At 41.3% G+C, this 22,726-nt stretch overlaps 1 protein-coding gene across 1 annotated transcript in view; it reads left to right on the forward strand.

Moving 5' to 3' along the window:
- The window catches only part of ESCO1 (establishment of sister chromatid cohesion N-acetyltransferase 1), a 69,012-nt gene that overhangs the window by 31,657 nt on the left and 14,629 nt on the right, over positions 1-22,726 (forward strand). Inside the window, exons 5-7 of the mRNA XM_031934505.1 lie at positions 347-366; positions 453-567; positions 4,625-4,756. Of these exons, the coding sequence (XP_031790365.1) occupies positions 347-366; positions 453-567; positions 4,625-4,756 (267 nt within the window). The remainder of the gene's footprint in view (positions 1-346; positions 367-452; positions 568-4,624; positions 4,757-22,726) is intronic.

Below are 22,726 nucleotides of genomic sequence, written 5' to 3' on the forward strand. Positions count from 1 at the left end.
AGTAGCTGGGACTACAGGCGCCCACCACCTCGCCCGGCTAGTTTTTTGTATTTTTAGTAGAGACGGGGTTTCACCGTGTTAGCCAGGATGGTCTCGATCTCCTGACCTCATGATCCGCCCGTCTCCGCCTCCCAAAGTGCTGGGATTACAGGCTTGAGCCACCGCGCCCGGCTGTTTGTTTTTTTAGTACAGATGGGATTTCACCGTGTTGCCCAGGCTGGTCGCGAACTCCTGAGCTCAGGCAGTCTGCCTGCCTTGGCCTCCCAAAGTGCTGGGATTATAGGCATGAGCCACCGTGCCAGGCCTGCCCCTTGATTTTTAAAAGGTTTTTCTCCCTCTCTTGAAGTTGAAATTTATCAGTTTTGTGTAGAAAATAAGTTATTTTTTCTCCTCCAATGATTTGAAATGACTTGGATCTGTAACATTTAGTAATTTTATTTTATTTTTTTAAGGGAGACTCCACGAAATCATTCTTTGCCTAAGTGTAATTCCCATTTGGAGATAACAATTCCAAAGGACTTGAAACTAAAAGAAGCAGGGAAAACTGATGAAAAACAGTTGATTATAGTAAGTATACAACTTGATCATTTTGGTGAATCATTAAAACCATCTTAGTATATTTCGTATTGCTGTAATACGATATCTGAGGTTGGTAATTTTTATAGAAAAGAGGTTTATTTGGCTTATGGTTCTATAGGGTGGCATCTGCATCTGTTGAGGGTCTCAGATTGCTTCAGCTTATGGATGAATGCCGAAAGGGAGTGAGCTCATGTGCAGAGAGACCACGTGGTAAGGGAGGAAGCAAGAGAGAAACCAAGGAAGCTAGCCTCTTTTTTTTTTTTTTTTTTTTTAACCCTGTTCATCCCAGCAGGAGGGCATTCGAGGACATTTACCTATTTGTATGGGATTCACCTCCATGACTCAAGCACCTCTCACTAAGCCCAACCTCCAAACACTGTCACATTGTAGATCAAATTTCCCCATAAATTTTGGTGGAGACAAATCATGTCAAAATCATAGCAGCACTGTATTTATGCAAGGTTTTAAAGAATAAATTCATTCACTTTTGCCAAACAACCTTTTTGTCATAATAAATTTTATTATGAAAAATATTCCCATACCAGGCACAGTGGCTCACACCTATAATCCCAGTACTTTGGGAGGCCAAGGCGGGTGGATCACCTGAGGTCGGGAGTTTGAGACCAGCCTGGCCAACATGGTGAAACCCTGTCTCTACTAAAAGTACAAAAATTAGCCAGGCGTGATGGCAGACTACTGTAATCCCAGCTACTTGGGAATCTGAGGCAGGAGAGTTGCATGAACCTGGCAGGCGGAGGTTGCAGTGAGCTGAGATCGTGCCATTGCACTCCCGCCTGGGCAACAGAGCGAGACTGTGTCTCAGAAAAATATTCCTGGTGGCCGGGCGCCATGGCTCAAGCCTGTAATCCCAGCATTTTGGGAGGCTGAGACGGGCGGATCACAAGATCAGGAGGTCGAGACCATCCTGGCTAACACGGTGAAACCCCATCTCTACTAAAAAACACAAAAAACTAGCTGGGCGAGGTGGCGGGCACCTGTAGTCCCAGCTACTTGGGAGGCTGAGGCAGGAGAATGACGTAAACCCGGGAGTGCCACTGCACTCCAGCCTGGGTGACAGAGTGAGACTCCGTCTCAAAAAAAAAAAAAGGAAAAGAAAAAGAAAAATATTCCTGGTATTATTACAACCCCTTTCTTAAATAGTGACTCTGTCTTCTAACAATAATTGTTTTCATACTTCTAGTTTCATAGCAAATTATGATACTTTATTTCACATCTGTTACTTTCTTAGATTTGTCATTTGATCAGTACCTTCTTACAGTAGTTGATTTAAATGTTAAAATAACGTGGAATTTGTCCGGGCGCAGTGGCTCACGCCTGTAATCCCAGCACTTTGGGAGGCTGAGGTGGGCGGATCATGTGAGGTCAGTAGTTCGAGATCAGCCTGACCAACATGGAGAAAGCCCATCTCTACTAAAAATACAAAATTAGCCGGGCATAATAACACTTTCCTGTAATCCCAGCTACTTGGAAGTCTGAGAAAGGAGAATCCCTTGAACTCGGGAGGTGGAGGTTGTGGTTGTGGTAAGCTGAGATTGTGCCTTTGCACTCCAGTCTGGGCAACAAGAGCAATACTCCATCTCAAAAAAAAAAAAATAGTAACATGGAACTTAATGTATAAAATGATTTTAAATATCTGTATTGCAGAATACATTATTTTAAAATTACATTTTAATTACAGGCAGATAAATTGGAAAAGAGATATTTTGATTGATTAAAAATCTAACTTGAAAGAATGAATATAAAGAAATTAAGGCACCCAGAGTACTAGGAACATTTAATGTAGTTACAGTCAGCATAATCAGTAGAATTTTTTTTTTTTTTTAAAGATAGGGTCTCACTCTGTCACCCAGGCTAAAGTGCAATGGCATGATCACAGCTCACTGCAGCTTCAGCCTCCCAGGCTCAAGTGATTCTCTCACCTCAGCCGGCTGAATAGCTGGGACTAAAAGGCATGCATCACTACACACAGCTAATTGTTAATTTTTTGTGGGTGTGTGTGAGATGGAGTCTCACTCTGTCACCCAGGCTGGAGGGCAGTGGCACAATCTTAGCTCACTGTAACCTCTGCCTCCTGAGTTCAAGCAACTCCTGTCTCAGCCTCCTTAGTAGCTGGGACTATAGGCGCATGCTGCCATATCTGGCTGATTTTTGTATTTTTAGAGGTTTATTTGGCTTATAGTTCTGTGGGCTGGCATCTGCATTTTTAGTAGAGACGGGATTTTACCATGTTGGTCAGGCTTGTCTTGAATTCCTGACCTCAAGCGATCTGCCTGCCCAAAGTGCAGGGATTACAGGTGTGAGCCACCACGCCTGGCCTTAAAATTTTTGGGGGGCTGGGCGCCGTGGCTCACGCCTGTAATCCCAGCACTTTGGGAGACCGAGGTGAGTGGATCACAAGGTCAGGAGATCAAGACCATCCTGGCTAACACAGTGAAAAACCCTGTCTCTACTAAAAATACAAAAAAATTAGCCAGGTGTGGTGGCAGGCGCAGGAGAATGGCATGAACCTGGGAGGCGGAGCTTGCACTGAGCCGAGATTGCACGCCACTGTGCTCCAGCCTGGGCGACAGAGCGAGAAGAAAAAACTGTTGAGTACAGGCTTATTTTGTTGTTGTTGTGTTTTTTTTTTTTTTTGAGATGGAGTCTCGGTCTGTCACCCAGCCTGGAGTGCAGTGGCATGATCTCGGCTCACTGCAACCTCTGCTTCCTGGGTTCAAGTGATTCTCCTGCCTCAGCCTCCCAAGTAGTTGGGGATACAGGCGCGCACCACCATGCCTGGCTATTTGTTGTATTTTTGATAGAGATAGGGTTTCACCATGTTAGCCAGGCTGGTCTTGAACTCCTGACCTCGTGATCCAAAGTGCTGGGATTACAGGCATGAGCCACCTCAGCTGGCCCCCCAGACTTTTAAGACAGTAAAAAACTGAGTGGGTCAGGCGCGGTGGCTCATGCCTGTAATCCCAGCACTTTGGGAGGCCGAGGCAGGTAGATTACCTGATGTCAGGAGTTGGAGACCAGCCTGGCCAACATGGTGAAACCCGATCTCTATTAAAAGATACAAAAATTAGCTGGCCTTGGTGGTGGGTGCCTGTAATCCCATCTACTCGGGTGGCAGAGCAAGACTCTGTCTCAAATTGAAAATAAAAATAAAAAAGAGTCTAGCTGGGCACAGTGGCTCACACCTGTAATCCCAGCACTTTGGGAGACTGAGGCAGGCGGATCACTTGAGCTCAGTTCTAGACCAGCCTGGGCAACATGGTAAAATTCTCTCTGTACAAAAAATATAAAAATTAGCCAGGTGGCGAGGCATGGTGGCTCATGCCTGTAATCCTAGCACTTGGCGAGGCTGAGGCAGGTGGATCACCTGAGGTCAGGAGTTCAAGACCAACCTGGTCAACATGGTGAAACCCCATCTTTACTAAAAATACAAAGAATTAGCCAGGTGCAATGGCACACTCTTGTAATCCCAGCTACTCGGGAGGCTGAGGCAGGAGAAGCACTTGAACCTGGGAGGCAGAGGTTGCAGTAGCTAAGATCGCGCCACTGCACTCCAGCCTGGGTGACAGAGTGGGACTTTGTCTCAAAACAAAAACAAACAAAAATTAGCCAGACATGGTGGCGCATGCCTGTAGTCCCAGTCTGGGTGACACAGACCCTGTATCAAAAAAACTTTTTCCTCTACACGCTAGTAGTATAATTATTACAAATATGAAATATATATTGGTTCTCATTCATAGAGTATTTACTGTTTGGGGCTTTAGGACTAAGTTTGTAATGTTAAAGCTATTTGTCAGTTTTTAAAAAATTGTTATATGCTGTGGATCAGGTTACTAAAATGGAAACGTTAATAAAATCACATGCAGATTTCAGAGATTAGCATGTAATTTTTAGTCATTAACACTGAATGTTATTCATTGTAGATTAAACAATTCTCACTTTATGCTCACACTGTAGCCTTAGAGGCTGATGTTCTGGAATAATTCTTTTGGGAGGAAAAAAACTTTTGTGTGTTTTTTATAAATAGGATGCAGGACAAAAAAGATTTGGAGCAGTTTCTTGTAATGTTTGTGGAATGCTGTATACAGCTTCAAATCCAGAAGATGAAACACAGCATCTGCTTTTCCACAATCAGTTTATAAGTGCTGTAAAATATGTGGTAAGTGAAATTTGTGAATTCTAAAATGCAAAAATCAGATAATTAGGTCGGTCTCTTACTGAGATGAGTTGCCAAGTTTAAATCACTGAAAAATTTATGTTTTTAAGAGACAATAATATGTACAAAGCACATGTAGTGTGTATACTGGCTTTTTAAAAACAAAGCCAAACATAAAAACCAGCTAATTTATTCTGACTGGTTTATGTTGTGGGATTTTGAATTTAAATTTTACTTTTCTAGAGTAGTGATTGTACTTGTCAGAAGTAATGTTATTTAACTTGTATTTTTTTAAAAAAAATTTCCTTTGATTTCAATAATTATTTACTATTGATAAATCTACTTAATATTTATATTTCTTGTCACAGTTTTATGTATGGAGATTGATCGTGATAGGTATTATACCAAGTAGGTTGTTTGGAGATTTCCTTTACCTTCTCTTTGTTATCATGAGGGTTTTTCTTTATAAAATTAAAAAGGAAAAATTCTAGAAAATTAAGATCTCAGAATTTGTAGTATACAAAAAAAAAAAAAACAAAATTCCCACAGAGTAAATCTGTTTTAGTACAAAATTTATTTTTTAATGTAAGTGCATTTTAGGCATAATGGGTATTATTTAATATTTGTGGAAATAGCAAAGTTTTTTTTAACAATTTTGAACCATTTCAGATATCTTGTGAAAATAGTAATTTAATTGAATTGCTGTTTACCCATATCTGAAATGGAATCTCTTTTTATTATATACATGTTACCTTCAGTACTGTACACTCACATTAATAAGACCTCCAGGATATCTGAACTGAGATCACCAATTCATTTCATATAAATCTTTATATAGGTACCAGATACTGGATTATTTAAAGGTCTTTATTGGCCTCCGTTAAATTCGTATGCTTGTGTTAATACTTACCTTCGGTTGAAAGGTTTGTATTCATTGTTTCATTCATCCACCTACTACCCAGGATAGGGTGAGTTTTTACTTTTTCGGTTCTCTACCTGTGGTCATCCTTTATATTTCTTATTTCATCTGACTTTTCCACACACTCCCTCCTACCACTTAATCAAATATAAGGTGCATGGACATAGAATATCTATAGCTAGATGTTGTTTTATCGTTTGAAATTTGTACTTTTTCAATTTGACTATGTTAATATCCTTGCATTGTGGGAAAAAAAAATAGTTCTATCAAGTAGCTAAATTATAGAAAAATAATTCAGTGTATTTTATATACAAACCTCATAGAAGAAGTTAGTTCAAGTAAATTCTACTCAGTGTACATTATTTAATTCTGGTGATCATTTAGTTTCCTGAAATTATAAAAGCATTCGATTTTAAAGTCTTAATTCTTCACCTTAAGGAAAATTCTTAATTTCTGAGAGGAAAAGTAAATAAATAAATCTAGAAATATCTGCTCTACTCTTCCAAGATGCCAAGGGCAGTAGATTTGTGGAACAAGGTGAAGTCGTCATCTTCCAAACAAATGCTGGCTCTCTTGCAAAGCTGCAAAGCATTGTAGCAACCTAGGAAAGATTATTTCCTGCCCCAGCCGGACCCCTCCTCCAACCCCCACTTGATGGGACAGAGCCATGGGTTATTTTTTTTCATTTTTGAAATAAGCTCAAGAGAAGGAATTGAGTTTAGCTGTTGGCCATCCTTTGCTGTTATCAAGGTCGATATTCTTATCTTTTGCTGTTTTCAAATGTAGGTGTACATAGTCTAAGGAAGAGACTCTTCCAAAACATTGTGGTATTCCGTAGTGTATGGAGAGAAGAAGAAAACGTACCTATCTTAAAGTTGTTCTACTGTGATCACAGTTCTAGATTTTGGGTTGTGACTTTAAAACATTTATTGGGCTTTTCATTTTATGACTTTCATAGACATGAAGTACTCACAAATGCTTGACAAAATATCTAATTTTATTTAATGCCAATTTTATCTGTTAGGTTTGTCTGTGAGAAGTATATAGAAGTCATTTGGTGCTCTGGTGTTAATTCATGTTAAATGGACAATATCAGGAACTGAAAATAAAGTTTTGTTTTGCTTAAGACTAAAAATAGAATAAATTAGAAACAACTAGTTTTACTTAAAAATTTTTTTTTTTCTTTTGAGACGGAGTCTTGCTCTGTCACCCAGGCTAGAGTGCGGTGGTGTGATCTTGGCTCACTGCCTCCTCCACCTCCTGGGTTCAAGCAGTTCTCCTGTCTCAACCTCCCAAGTAGCTAGGACTACAGGTGCACGCCACCATTCCCAGCTAATTTTTGTATGTTTAGTAGAGATGGGGTTTCACCTTGTTGGTCAGGCTGGTCTCAAACTCCTGACCTCAGGTGATCCACCCACCTCAGCCTCCCAAAATATTGGAATTACAGGCATGAACTACTGCGCCTGGCCAAAATTTTAATCAAACATTCTGTAGAAAATAAGATAATTACCTTTTTCTTTGGGTAAAAATTTTTTCCAGGCAGATTAATAATCTGATGACAGTTGGAAATAGCTAAAAATCCTATTTTCAAAAGGTTAAAATGTAGATAATTTTTTCTCACCATATTCTTTCGTTTTACGCCATCTGCGTGCTGACACCATTTGGGGAAATGAATTTTATTTGACTTATTAGAAACTAGGAAGCAGCCGAGGCAACATGTGAAACCCCATCTGTACAAAAAAAGTTAGCTGGGCATGGTGGCATGTGCCTGTAGTCCCAGTTTCTCGGCAGGGCTGAGGCAGGAGGATCACTTGAGCTTGGGAGGTTGGCTTGAGCCCGGGAGGTTGAGGTGAGCCAAGATTGCACCACTGCCTGTGCGACAGAGCAGGACCCTATTTCAGAAAAAAACAAAAAAGCCCAAAAAACTATGTAGGAAGAAACCTCTTAATGCTTCAGGTGGAGCCTGGACTCTGGTTTAGACCTAAGAAACTACTTCAGTTTCCTTTCAGAACTAAGGTACTGTTCCCTAAAGATGTGAAGAGAAAGCATGAGTTCTCTCCCCTGGTGTGTTGAGCCACGTTGCAAGGCCAGGAAACTGCCAGAAACCTATCAGGAACTCAGCTATATTTTGAGCTGTTAGTAATGCTAAAGAACAATGTATGGGTTCTTGGCAGAGAAAAACTCAGTCCTTTTTTCCTGTATTATCCTTTTTAACTCCTTTGAATTAATTCACATCTGAGTGAATGATGTGTGGAGGGCACTACTCTCTGGGCTATGCCCTTCAAGTTTAGGAACAAAGTCTGAAAGAAATGAAAACTTAATAAAAGATCTAAGTAACCATTAAAGCAATAAATCAATATTAAATATTTAAGTAAATAAATCAGATGTTAGCTTTGCAACTTAGAAGTGGTCAGAATCGTTTGTTTTCATAGACAGGAAAAAGTTAAGATTTGACTTTTAAAATGAACATACTCATCTATGATTGGTAACAGTACAACTAAAGCAAGAGAAAGCTTAACATTTTTGTGAGGGATAATGAGTAGATCTTTTTTACTGAATCAGGATTTTTGTGGATAATGAGACTAGAAAAATACAATCAAGTCAAATTGTGATACTTTGATTTTGAATGCTGTATGGACTTTATTCTTTCTATTCTTTTACGTTTTGAAGAATCCTGAACATTTTGAATGATAAAAATTTAAATAACATTAAAACAATATTTTGATGAAGTGTAGGGAGATAATTAATATTTCGATGGCATATATAGAGAGTAGTATACATATTAGGTGTGTATAGTGCCGAATTACTATGACATTGGTAGAAATAGGAAAGAACATTGATGAGAAACTTTGGAGAAAGAGTTGGCAATACCAGGCACAGTAGCTTACGCCTGTAATTCCAGCACTTTGGGAGGCCGAGGTGGGTGGATCACTTGAGACCAGGAGATTGAGAACAACCTGACCAACATGGTGAAACCCCATCACTACTAAAAATACAAAAATTAGTCGGATGTAGTGGTTTGTACCTATAATCCCAGCTACTCAGGAGGCCGAGGCAGGAGAATCGCTTGAGCCTAGGAGGCGGAAGTTGCAGTGAGCCGAGATCGCACCACTGTACTGCAGCCTGGGTAACAGAGCGAGACTCCGTCTCAAGAAAAAAAAAAAAAGAGAGAGAGTTGACAGATCTCTCATTGGCTACAGAGCTGTGCTATCCTGTGAAGTAGCCACTAGGCTACATGAAATTAAAAATGCTGTTCTTCAGCCATACTATCCAGTGCTTAAAAGCCACACATTTCTAGATGCTACTGTGTTATGTGGTATATGTATAGAATGTTTGCATCATCACACAGATCGTTCTCTTGGATAGTGCTGCTACAGAAAGCTGAGGAAAGAAGTTACATGTGATTAAATTTTTGATTTAGGGAAACCATGATCTAGTAACTCTTGCTTAACCTTTTTTTTTATGTGAAATTTAAGTGCATATAATTTAATTCTGTATACTTTTTCTTTATTTCTTTTCAATATGATTAGGAAAAAGAGGAAACTGGGCATTAGAGAAAAGATAATAGTAGTAGAGCAGGATTAGAGATTTTTTTTCTGATTTTTAAATTTTATTTTTATTTTGAGTCAGGATCTTACTCTGTTGTTCAGGCCAGAGTACAGTGGCACAATTATAGCTCACTGCAGCCTCAGACTCCTGGGCTCCAACAATCCTCCCACATTAGCCTCCTGAATATCTGGCACTACAGTTATGTGCCACCATGCCTGGCTAATTTTTATATTTTTTGTAGAGACAGAGTTTCACCATGTTGCCAAGACTGGTCTTGAACTCCTCAGCTCAAGCTATCTGCCCACCTTGAGTTCCCAAAGTGCTGGGATTATAGGTGTGAGCCACTTCGTCCAGCCTGTTTTAGTTTTTTGAGACAGGGTTTTGCTGTGTTGCCCAGGCTGGAATGCAGTGGTGCTATCATAGTTCATTGTAACCTCAGACTCCTGGGCTGAATCTTCCTGTCTCAGCCTCCTGTGTAGCTAGGACTATAGGCACAGGCCACCAGGCCTGGCTAATTTTTCTTTTTCCTTTTGGAACAGTGTCTTGCTCTGTCACCTAGGGTGTAGTGCAGGGGCACAATCATGGCTCACTGCAGCCTCAACCTCCTGGGCTCAAGCGATCTTCTGCCTCACCCTCCTGAGTAGCTGGCACTACAGGCGAGTGCCACCACACCTGGCTAATTTTTAAGTTTTTTGTAGAGATGGGGTTTGGTTTTGTTGCCCAGGGTGCTGAGATTGTGGGTGTGAGCCACCACGCCTGGCCTAGACCTGTTTTAGATCCACAACAAAATTGAGCAGATAGTACAGAGAGTTCCCATGTACTCCTTAATTCCACACATGCACAGACTCCCTCACTGTCAACATCCCTTATCATAGTGGTATATTTGTTATAATTTATGAACCTACATTGACACATCATTATTTCCCAGAGTATGTATTTCATATTAGGATTTTCTCGTATATTCTGTGGGTTTTGAGAAATGTATAATGACATGTATTCACTATTTCACCATTATGGTATCATGCAGAATAGTTGCACTGTGCTAAAAATTCTGCTTTGCTTATTTACCCCTTCTTCCTACCTTAACCCCTGCCAACCACTGGTCTTTTTAATGTCTCCTTTACCTTTTCTAGAATGTCAGAGTTGGAATAATATACCATGTAGCCTTTTCTGATAGGCTTTTTTCACTTAGTAATATGCACTTAAACATCTCCCATGTCTTTATTTAGTAAGTTAGTTTGAGATGAAGTCTTGTTCTGTCACACAGTCTGGAGTGCAGTGGCGTGATCTCTGCTCACTGCAACCTTCATTTCCCAGGTTCAAGTAGCTCTCCTGCTCAACCTCCTGAGTAACTGGGACTACAGGCGTGTGCCACCACGTCCGGCTAATTTTTTATTTTTTATTTTATTTTATTTTATTTTTTTGAGATGGAATCTCACTCTGTCCCCTAGACTGGAGTGCAGTGGCGTGATCTCTGCTCACTGCAGCCTTCACCTCTCGGATTCAAGCAGTTCTCTGCCTCAGCCTCCTAAGTAGCTATGACTGCAGTTGTGCGCCACCACTCCTGGCTAATTTTTGTATTTTTTGTAGAGACAGGGTTTCACCATGTTGGCCAGGCTAGTTTTGAACTTCTGACCTCAAATGATCTGCCCCCTCAGCCTCCCAAAGTGCTGGGATTCCAGGTATGAGCCACCACGCCCGGCCTAATTTTTTATTTTAATTTTTTTAGTAGAGATGGAGTTTCACCATGTTGGCCAGGCTGGTCTTGAACTCCTGACCTCAAGTGATCCACCTGCCTTGGGCTCCCAAATTGTTGGGATTACAGGCATGAGCCCCTGAGCTGGGCTCCCATGTCTTTTTATGGCTTTGAAAGCCCATTTCTTTTTAGCTCTGTGTGATATTCCGTTGTCTGGTTGTATCATAGTTTATCCATTCACCTACTGCAGGATATCTTGGTTGCTTCAAAGTTTGGCAATTATGCATAAAGCTGCTGTGTACAGGTTTTTGTGAGGACATGTTTTCAGCCCTTGATGGTAAATACCAAGAAGCTTGATTGCTGGATCGTATGGTAAGAGTGTGTTTAGTTTTGTAAGAAACTGCCAGACTCTCTTCCAAAGTTGCTGTATTATTTTGCATTTCTACCAACAATTAATGAGAGTTTGCCTTGCTTCATATCCTCACCAGAATTTGGCGTTATCAGTATTCTGGGTTTGGCCTTTCTAATAGGCTTGTAGTGGTATGTTACTGTTTTAATTTGCATTTCCTATTAATATATGATACGGAATATCTTTTCATGTGCTTATTTTCCATTTGCATATCTTCTTAGGTGAGGTCCTTTGCCCATTTTTTATTTTATTTATTTTAATTTTAATTTTTTAATCAGGCTATTCTGAGTTTTAAGAGTTCTTTGGGTATTTTGGGTAACAGTTTTTTTTGTGTGTGTGTGTGTTTTTGTTTGTTTGTTTGTTTTTTGAGATGGAGTGTTGCTCTGTCGCCCGGGCTGGAGTGCAGTGGCTGGATCTCAGCTCACTGCAAGCTCCGCCTCCCGGGTTTACGCCATTCTTCTGCCTCAGCCTCCGGAGTAGCTGGGACTGCAGGCGTCCGCCACCTTGCCCGGTTAGTTTTTTTTTGTATTTTTAGTAGAGACGGGGTTTCACCGTGTTAGCCAGGATGGTCTCGATCTCCTGACCTCGTGATCCGCCCGTCTCAGCCTCCCAAAGTGCTGGGATTATAGGCTTGAGCCACCGCGCCCGGCTTGTTTGTTTGTTTTTTGATGTGGAGTTTATTCTTGTTGCCCAGGCTGTAGTGCAATGATGCAATCTCGGCTGACTGCAACCTCCGCCTCTCGGGTTCAAGCGATTCTCCTGCCTCAGATTCCCGAGTAGCTGGGATTGCCGGCATTCGCCACCATGCCTAGCTAATTTTGTATTTTTAGTAGAGACAGGGTTTCTCCATGTTGGTCAGGCTGGTCTCAAACTCCCGACCTCAGGTGATCTGCCCGCCTCAGCTTTCCAAAGTGCTGGGATTACAGGCGTGAGCCCCCATGCCCAACCAGGTTAACAGTTTTTAAATCAGATATTTATTTTGTAAGTATTTTCTTCCAGCCTGTAGCTTGTCTTCTCATTCTCTTAACAGTATCTTTTTCAAAAAAAAGTTTTGTTTTGTTTTTTTTTTAATAAAAATAGAAATGGAGTGTCGCTGTGTCATCTTAGCTTGTTTCAAACTCCTGGATGCAAGTGATCCACCTGCCTTGGCCTCCCAAAGTGCTGGATTACAAGCAAGAACCACCATGCCCAGTCCAAAAAATACTTTTTATTATACGCTTTTTCTTTTTTGAGACAAAGTTGTGCTCTCTCACGCAGACTGGAGTGCAGTGGTGTGATCAGTGCTCACTCTATCCTTGACCTCCTGGGCTCAAGCAATCATCCTATCTTAGCCTTCCTAGTAGCCGGGACCGCAAGGGTACACCACCGTGCTTGACTAATTTTTAAATTTTTTGTAGAGATGAAGTTTCCTTATATTGCCCAGGTTGGTCACAAACTCCTGGGCTCAATCAGTTCTCTTGCCTCTGCCTCCCAATGTGTTAGGATTACAGGTGTGAGCCACCGTGCCTGGCCAACAGTAACTTTTAAAGAGCAGACATTTAAAATTTTAATGAAGTCCAGTTTATCAGTTATTTCTTTCATGAATTGTGCCTTTCGTATACTTAAAATGTCATTGCCATACCCAAGGTCATCTAGTTTTTCTCCTATGTTATCTTAAATTTCTGCATTTTATGTTTAGATCCATTTTGAGTTAATTTTTGTGAGGGATGCGAGGTCTGTCTTTAGGTTACTTTTACATGTAGATATCCAGTTCAGCACCATTTGTTGGCTGTCTTTTCTCCATTATATTGCCTTTGCTCTTATATCAAAGATCAGTTGACTATTTTTATGTGAGTCTATTTCTGGGCTCTCTGTCCTGTTTCATCGATCTGTTGAAATAATACCAATACCACTAATACCAATACCAATAATACCAATACCACTAATACCAATACCACTGTATTAGTCCGTTCTCATGCTACTATAAAGAACTGCCTGAGACTGGGTAATTTATAAAGGAAAGAGGTTTAATTAACCCACAGTTCTGCATGGCTAGGAAGGCCTTGGGAAACTTACAATCATTGCAGAAGGGGAAGCAGATTTGTCCTCCTTCACATGGTGGCAGGAGAGAGAATTGCCGAGCAAAGGGGGAAAACCTTCCCTTATAAAACCATCAGATCTTGTGAGAACTCACTATCTCAAGAACAGCAGCTTGGGGGTAACTACCCCCATGCTTGATAACTAGCCTTATAGTAGGTTTTGAAATTGGATAGTGTCAGTCCTCCAACTTTGTTGTTCTTCAATTTTGTGTTGGCTATTCTAAGTCTTTTCCCTCTCAGTACAAATTTTAGAACTAGTTTGTCAATATCTACAAAATAGCCTGCTGGGATTTTTATTAGGATTGCATTGAATCTATAGATTAAATCAGGAAGAACTGACCTTTTAATATTGAGTCTTCCTATCTGGTTTTGTAAATTTTTATTGTACATTGGAGATTGTGTGTGAAGAAATAGTAGAGATTGAAGTAGATAGTATCCTTTCCCTTACCCATGAGCACTTTCTGTTTTCTTTTGTCAGTTAACTATGGTGAGAGGCTGATTACTTAGATCTAATTAAAAATTGAACTGGGTCAGGTCAGAGTTGGGTTTGAAACTTTAGTTTTCTGTTCTAGTATTAGGTGTCTCTCTGCAACTGAGATTGGGGATCTAAGCTCCACACAACACTAAAACTCTCTATACCTTCCAGCCCAACGGTGCAGTTGTCCCATGGGAGAGAGTTGGTAGATAATTGTTGCTGTATTTGGAGTTTCTTCAGATTTCAGTCTGCCATGCCAGGCCACATAATTCTGGTTGGTTTCTCTTTGTTCCAGCAAGAGATTCTTCTCCTTGTTCTCTGTCTGTTGCAGGCTTGCTTGTTCACTCATGCTTCCAGACTTGGTCAACATCTTATGGTTAAAAATGGCTACTGGTCTCTGTTCACTTAGGAAGGACTGGTTCATCTCTGAAAATCAGTTCATTTAGACATTTTGTTTCTACACCTTTTCAGTGTCTTTTAAAAAACACATGCTTTTTCTTTTCTTTTTCTTTTTTTTGAGACGGAATCTCGCTCTGTCGCCCAGGCTGGAGTGCAGTGGCACCGTCCTGGCTCACTGCAAGCTCCGCTTCTCGGGTTCACACCATTCTCCTGCCTCAGACTCCCGTGTAGCTGGGACTACAGGTGCCTGCCACCATGCCTGGCTAATTTTTTGTATTTTTAGTAGAGGTGGGGTTTCACTGTTTTAGCCAGGATGGTCTCGATCTCCTGACCTCGTGATCTGCCTGTGATCGGCCTCCCAAAGTGCTGGGATTACAGGCGTGAGCCACCGTGCCCGGCCAACACATGCTGTTTCATTTATTGGGTGTTTTCTTATTACACAGATACAGTGATCTTTTGTGACCTCTTTTATCCTAATTGGGAGCAGAACTCCCAGAGATGTACATTGTGATAACATTTTTCAGTAATAGACTTGTTGGCTTTGTTTAATTTTGGCTGTAGAGGTTGAGTGGAATTTGGACCATGAGTCTTTTAAAGTCATAAGCAATACTGATGAACCCAATGTATTTGCTAAGTCCAAATGACCTTTGAGATGAGATTTACATCGAATAAAGTATTTATTATATACTGGGATATTGTTGCTACCAGTTGAAAAGTGCTTAATATGTAAATCCTAATAAAGAGATTTTTAGGATTCTTTAATATTTGAAGATGACTTAAGAGAAAAAAGTATCATAATTCTTCCCATTTGACTTTTTATTGGGTCTGACCCAGGCATATCTTGTGAGAAATATTCATGTAGTTGTAAGGTTTAGATGTTCTAGTAGAAGTTCACTTAATCATCGTAATGGGAAAATTGGGTCAGTTAACTAAATAATATCTGATTATCTAAAAAGTTGATGACTGTTGGTTCGTAACTGACCCAGTTCCCCCAGTTATGTTGATTAAGTTGCTGAGACTCTTTTTCCTTGTTCTCTGCGTGTTGCAGGCTTGCTTGTTCACCCATGTTTCCCAGACATAGTCAACATCTTAGGGTTAAAAATGGCTACTGGTCTCTGCTCACTTAGGAAGGGCTGGTTCATTTCTGAAAATCAGTTCATTTAGACATTTTGTTTCTGTACCTTAGTGTCTTTAAAAACACATACTTTTTCATTTATTGGGTGTTTTCTTACTACAATAGGCACAGTAATCTTTTTTGTGACGTTCTTTTTTTTTTTTTTTTTTTTTTTTTTTTATGACATGGAGTCTCTCTCTGTTGCCCAGGCTGGAATGCAGTGGCATGATCTTGGCTCACTGCAGCCTCTGTCTCCTGGGTTCAAGCAGTTCTCGTGCCTCAGCCTCCCAAGTAGCTGGGATTACAGGCATGTACCACCATGCCCAGCTAATTTTTGTATTTTTAGTAGAGATAGGGTTTCAGCACATTGGCAAGGCTGGCCTTGAACTCCTGACCTCAGGTAATCCACCTGCCTTGGCCTCCCAAAGTGCTGAGATCACAGGTGTGAGCCACCGTGCCCGGCCTTTGACCTTCTTTATCCTAGTTGGGAGCAGAACTCCCAAATACATACATTGAAACCAACCTGACCAACATGGTGAAACCCCATCTCTACTGAAAATACAAAAATTAACCGGGTGTGATGGTGTCTGCCTGTAATCCCAACTACTTGGGAGGCTGAGGCATGAGAATCGCTTGAATCCTGGAGGCGGAGATTGCAGTGAGCTGATATTATGCCACTGCACTCCTGCCTGGGCAACAGAGTGAGACTCTGTCTCAAAAAAAGAAAAAAAAGTCTGGAGGTGTGTCATGTCAGGGTGGTTCCATCTAGCAGTTCAATAATGTCATCGTGAATGCTGGCCATTTCTCAGTCAGCACTCTGCTGTCCTTAGTGTGTTGACTCTTGTGCTTCACAGTTGTAACATCATGGTCCTAAAGTAGATTTCTGCAGTCCAGATACCGTATTCAGGGTCAAAGCAGGAATGCTGGGTGAGATGGGTACTCAAATGGCATTTTGGGGTTTGTTTTCTTTTTAGAGATAGGGTCTCAAAAATTAAAGCGGGGTTTTATATTAAGAAACAGCCTTTACAAACAAGTTGTGTTAAATGATTCTACTTCTAGGACACTATCTTATGGAAATGCAGTTTTTGAGATCAAAATACTGGAGTTAATGGTTAAAAGACCCAGACACATTGATCCTTCAGAAAACTCTGTAGCTCTTAATAAGGAGGGAATAGATTTCTATTTCTTTCCTTTTTTTTTCCCCTAAGATACAGGGTCTTGCTCTGTTGGCCAGGCTGGAGTGCGGTGGTATGATGAGCTCACCATTGCCTTGAACTCCTTGGGTCAGGGGAATCCTCCTGCCTGAGTCTCCACAGTAGCTGGGACTACAAGCATGTGTCACCATGCCCAGCTGATTATTTTACTTTTTGTAGAGATAAGGTCTTGCTTTGTTGCCCAGGCTTGTCTCAAACTTCTGGGCTTAAGCAACCCACCTGCCTTGGCCTCCCAAAGTGCTGAGATTACAGGGGTGAGATACCATGCCTGGCCAATTTTTAAATTTTTAAAATTTTTTTGAGATGGATATTGCTATGTTGGCCTGGTGGTCTTGAAATTCCGGCCTCAAGCAGCCCTCCCACCTTGGCCTCCCAAAGTGCTGGGATTACAGTCATGATCCACCACCCTCCTCGCCTTTTTATTTTTGTTTTTTGAGACAGGATCTTAACTTGGTCACCCAGGCTGGAGTGCAGTGGTGCAATCATGGCTCATTGCAGCCTCAACTTCTCAGGCTCAAGCAATCCTCCTGCCTCAGCCTCCTAAGTAGCTGAGACTATAGGCATGTGCCGTCACACTCAGCTAAGTTTTCTACTTTTTTGTAGAGACAGGGTCCCACTATGTTGCCTAGGCTTGTCTCCGACTCCTGGGCTCAAGCAATTGTTTGGTCTCCCAAAGTGTTGAGATCACAGGCATGAATCACTGTGCCTGGCCTTCCTCTATTTTTTAGTTCTTAGCGTTCCCACCACCAAGAATGCCATCCCTTTTTTTTTTTTTTTTTTTTTTGAGACGAAGTCTTGCTCTGTCGCCCAGGCTGGAGTGCAGTGGCCCGATCTCAGCTCACTGCAAGCTCCGCCTCCCGGGTTCATGCCATTCTCCTGCCTCAGCCTCCTGAGTAGCTGGGACTGCAGGCGCCTGCCACCTCGCCTGGCTAGTTTTTTGTATTTTTTTAGTAGAGACGGAGTTTCACCGGGTTAGCCAGGATGATCTCGATCTCCTGACCTCGTGATCCGCCCACCTCCGCCTCCCAAAGTACTGGGATGATCTCGATCTCCTGACCTCGTGATCCGCCCACCTCCGCCTCCCAAAGTACTGGGATTACAGGCTTGAGCCACCGCGCCCGGCCGCCATCCCATTTTTATACGTGCCTTTCAATCCCAGGGAAATACCTTCTTTTCTTTTCTTTTTTTTTTTTTTGATACGGAGTCTTGCTCTGTCGCCCAGGCTGGAGTGCAGTGGCCGGATCTCAGCTCACTGCAAGCTCGCCTCCCGGGTTCACGCCATTCTCCTGCCTCAGCCTCCCGAGTAGCTGGGACTACAGGCGCCCACCACCACACCCGGCTAATTTTTTTGCAGTTTTAGTAGAGACGGGGTTTCACTGTGTTAGCCAGGATGGTCTGGATCTTCTGACCTCGTGATCCGCCTGCCTCAGCCTCCCAAAGTTTTGGGATTACAGGCGTGAGCCACCGCGCCCGGCCATTTTGCCTTTTCTTATAGGTTCCTGCTTCAATTTGATAGTTGTTTCTTTGAGAATTAAGAAATATATTAAATATACATATTGATAGACTGATTTTGGATTCAGAAACGTTGAAGTATAATGAATAAAGCTTATTTTAGAATCAAGAAAAACTTCCTTTCAAGCATATACTTCATTGCACTTTGTATTAAAGACATTTGTATACTATAGTTTCTCCTATTAGATTTATAAGATGCTTGAGGTCGGTGTGGCATAGTAGAAAAGAAAGCTTAAACTATAGGGATGTGGTTTCCTAATGAGCCATTTACTAGTTGTATGACCATAGCATATTAACTCTTTAGTTTTTTATTTCAAATCTGTAAGCAGTGACAGCAGTATCTTATGTGATAATTTTTTCCGAGGTTTATTTATTTCTTAAACGTTTATTAACTGTCGACCTTGTTTTTAAAAATTATTATAAAGATCTTTTATGTAAGTTCACAGATCAGTGCAAGGGACAATGGGTAAACATTTAAATAGTGTGGAAAATGCTACAGTAGTATTTTAGGATATACAGGGTACTCTATAGAGCATACAGCAAGGACATATGACAAAGATTGGAAAAGTCAGGTTAGCACTTAATAAATTCAGAAAGGGTAAGTAGGAGTCCCTTGAGCTCAGAAGGGTATAGAGCAAAGGCATTATCAGGCCAAGAGCAGTATGTGAAAGGTCAGACAAATATTTCATTATGACTTGTGACTGTGTTGTATTGGAAAAGCTGCAAGAGATAAGGCTGAAAGAGGTAGATGGGGGACCAGATCATGAATGACCTTGTAAGGCATGAAGGCATTGAAGATTTAAAAACCTAAACCAGCCAGGCACGATGGCTCATACTTTTAATCCTGGCACTTTGGGAGACCAGGGCGGGAGGATCACTTGAGCTCAGGAGTTTGAGATGAGCCTGGGCAACATGGCAAAACCCTGTCTCTACAAAAAATAGAAAAATCACCTGGGTGTTGGGGTGCATGCCTGTCGTCCCAGCTACTTGGGAGGCTGACTTGGGACAGTTGCTTGAGCCTAGGAGGTTGAGGCTGCATTGAGGCTTGATTGCACCACTGCACTCCAGCCAGGGCAACAGAGTGAGACCCTCTCTCAAAACCAAAACCAAAACCTGCTAAACCAACTAAAATGCTTAGTTGCTGTAATAATAGGAACTGTTATTTATTGAGTACATATTATATTATATTATATTATATATATGTACATATTGAGTACATATTGAGTACTAGGCCCAATGGTCAACATTTTATAGTGTTTTCTCATTTAGCTTCTCAGTAGTTTTCTGTTTTTTGTTTTGTTCTGTTTTGTTTTTGTTTTTGGTGGTTTTGATTAGAGCAGGGTTTCACCATGCTGCTCTTAACAGACTGGTTTAGAGCTCCTGGGCTCAAGTGATCCTCCTTCCTCTACCTCTGAAAAGTGTGGATTATAGGTGTGAGCCACTGCACCAGGCCTGTTTTTATATCTATTTTATAGTGAGGAAACCAAGTTTTAAAGGGGTTAAGTAATTTGCCCAAAGCAGTGCAGCTAGTGAGTAGCAGAGTTTGCATTCGAATCTTAGGTTTTTCTGATTTTTGAAATTCTCCTTACCACTATGCTATACTGCCAAGATCAATGGTTTGTATACATGGTAGGTAGTCAGCACATATTTATTGAATTGAGGTAATTTTTCCATGTGTATGTCACTTTCAAACTAGTGGTAATATCTAAGACTTTTCAGCACTTTGAAGTTCTATATGGCCATATGGATTAGGCACACATCTTTACCAGTATTGTTTTTTTTTTTGTTTTTGAGATGGAGTTTCGCTCTTGTCACCCAGGCTGGAGTACAGTGGCATGATCTCTGCTCACTGCAACCTCCATCTCCTGGGTTCAAGCAATCCTTCTGCCTCGGTCCCCTGAGTAGCTGGGATTACAGGCATGTGCCACATGCTTGGCTAATTTTTTGTATTTTTAGTAGACACAGGGTTTTGCCATGTTGGCCAGGCTAGTCTCAAACTTCTAACCTCAGGAGATCCACCCGCCTCGGCCTCCCAAAGTGTTGGGATTAAAGGCATGAGCCACCGTGCCCGGCCTCAACTTAACTTTTTAAATTACTATTAAAATGCCTATTTTTCAAATTCCTTTAGTAATTTTTTTTTTTTTTTTTTTTTTTTGAGGCAGTGTCTTGCTCTGTCACCCAGGCTGGAGTGCAATGGTGTGATCTTGGCTCACTGCAACCTCTGCCTCCCGGGTTCAGGGGATTCTCCCGCCTTAGCCTCCTGAGTAGCTGGGACTACAGGTGCCTGCCACCAAGCCTGGCTAATTTTTGTATTTTTAGTAGATACGGGGTTTCAACATGTTGGCCAGGCTGGTCTCGAACTCCTGACCTCAGGCGATCCTCCCACCTTGGCCTCCCAAAGTGCTGGGATTACAGGCATGAGCCACTGCGCCTGACTGACCAGTAATTTTTTTTTTTGAGATGGAGTCTTGCTCTGTCCCCCAGGCTGGAGTGCAGTGGCACGATCTTGGCTCACTACAAGCTCCGCCTCCCGGGTTCACGCCATTCTCTCTCCTCAGCTTGCCGAGTAGTTGGGACTACAGGCGCCCACCACCACACCTGGCTAATTTTTTGTATTTTTAGTAGAGATGGGGTTTCACCGCGTTAGCCAGGAAGGTCTCGATCTCCTGACGTCGTGATCCATCTGCCTGAGCCTCCCAAAGTGCTGGGATTACAGGCGTGAACCACCGCACCCGGCCTTTATTTTTTCCTTCTAAATAAATGATGCTTGAACAAACCTTGGGCCATTGGTACAGTTTTGACAATAGGCAATTTGAATTTTCCAAAACAAGTTTAATGCAGTACACACACACACACACACACACACAGTAATGAACTCCTTTGTACTGATCACCTGCCTTCAACAATTCATGGATAATCATCTTCATCTAACTTTCCCAATTACTTTGAAGTAAACTCAGGCATCATGTTATTACTTTAGTATGTATTTCTAAATATGTATTGCTTTTCTTTTCTTTTCTTTTTTTTTTTTTTGAGATGGAGTTTCACTCTTGTTTGCCCAAGCTGGAGTTCAGTGGCATGATCTTGGCTCACTGCAGCCTCCACCTCCTGGGTTCAAATGATTCTCCTGCCTCAGCTTCCCGAGTAGCTAGGATTACAGGCACATGCTACCATGCCCGGCTAGGTTTTTTTTTTTTTTTTTTTTTTTAAATATATTTTTAGTAGAAACGAGATTTCACCAGATTAGGCAGGCTGGTCTCAAACTGACCTCAGGTGATCCGCCCACCTCAGCCCCGCAAAGTGCTGGGGATATAGGTGTGAGCCACCGTGTCCCACCTCTAAATATTTATTTCTTAAAGATGAAGATTACTCCTGTTTTGTTTTGTTTTGAGATGGAGTCTCGCTCTGTCACCCACGCTGGAGTGCAGTGGTGCTATCTTGGCTCACTGCAACCTCTGCCTCCCAGATTCAAGCAATTCTCCTGCCTCAGCCTCCCTAGTAGCTGGGACTACAGGTGTGCACCACCACGCCGAGCTAATTTTTTTGTATTTTTAGTAGAGACGGGGTTTCACTGTGTTAGCCAGGATGGTCTCGATCTACTGATCTCGTGATCTGCTTTCCTCAGCCTCTCAAAGTGCTGGGATTACAGGTGTGAGCCACTGTGCCTGGCCAAAGATTATTCCTGTTTTAAACATAAAAGTACCTTAAATAATATAACTACACATTCAATAAATGAATTAATTATTGAAATCAAGTTTTCCATCAGAGTTAAAAGCTTGCCAAATAGCTCATGATTTCCTATGTTTATTTGTTTGAATTAGGGTTTATATATTACATTGGTTGGTATGTCCTTTTAGTATCTTTTAATCCCTAGGTTCTCCCTGGATCTATTTTTTTCCCTTGTAATATTTGTTTATTTTTTGAAAAGCTGGTTGTTGGTTTTATTTCTTCAAATACTCCTTCAAATGTATATTCTCATTCAACCTTTTTATGAAATTGTGATTAATATGAACTTTTAAAGTTGGGGTATTATTTATACAATTAAATCTACACATCTTAAGTGTTTGGTTTGAATTTTGATCATTGTATATACGTGGTATCTACCACTCAGTGTATTTTGTTCTAATTGTAATCCTTTTTTTGATGGAAAAAAGAGAAATCCATTCTTTAGACTGTACAGTTTAGAGTAGCTGCAATAGCAAGGAGAAAAGAATAATAATTTATTAATCCCAGCACTTTGGGTGGCTGAGTGGGTGGATCACCTGAGGTCGGGAGTTTGAGACCAGTCTGACCAACATGGAAAAACCCTGTTTCTACTAAAAATACAAAAAAATTAGCTGGGCACATGTCTGTAATCCCAACTACTCGAGAGACTGAGGCAGGAGAATTGCTTGAACCCAGGAGGCGGAGATTGCAGTGAGCTGAGATTGCACCATTGCACTCTAGCCTGGGCAACAAGAATGAAACTCTGTCTCAAAATAATAACAATAATAATAATAATAATAATTTCTTGCTATTAGAAATACAAATTAGGAATATAAAGTTTTCTGCTTTTCGTGAAGTAGCCAAATGGATGAAGTAAGAAAAAAAATGGGTTTTGGAAAATAC

The sequence above is a fragment of the Piliocolobus tephrosceles genome, chromosome 18 (assembly GCF_002776525.5).
Source record: "Piliocolobus tephrosceles isolate RC106 chromosome 18, ASM277652v3, whole genome shotgun sequence".
Classification (NCBI taxonomy): Eukaryota; Metazoa; Chordata; class Mammalia; order Primates; family Cercopithecidae; genus Piliocolobus; species Piliocolobus tephrosceles.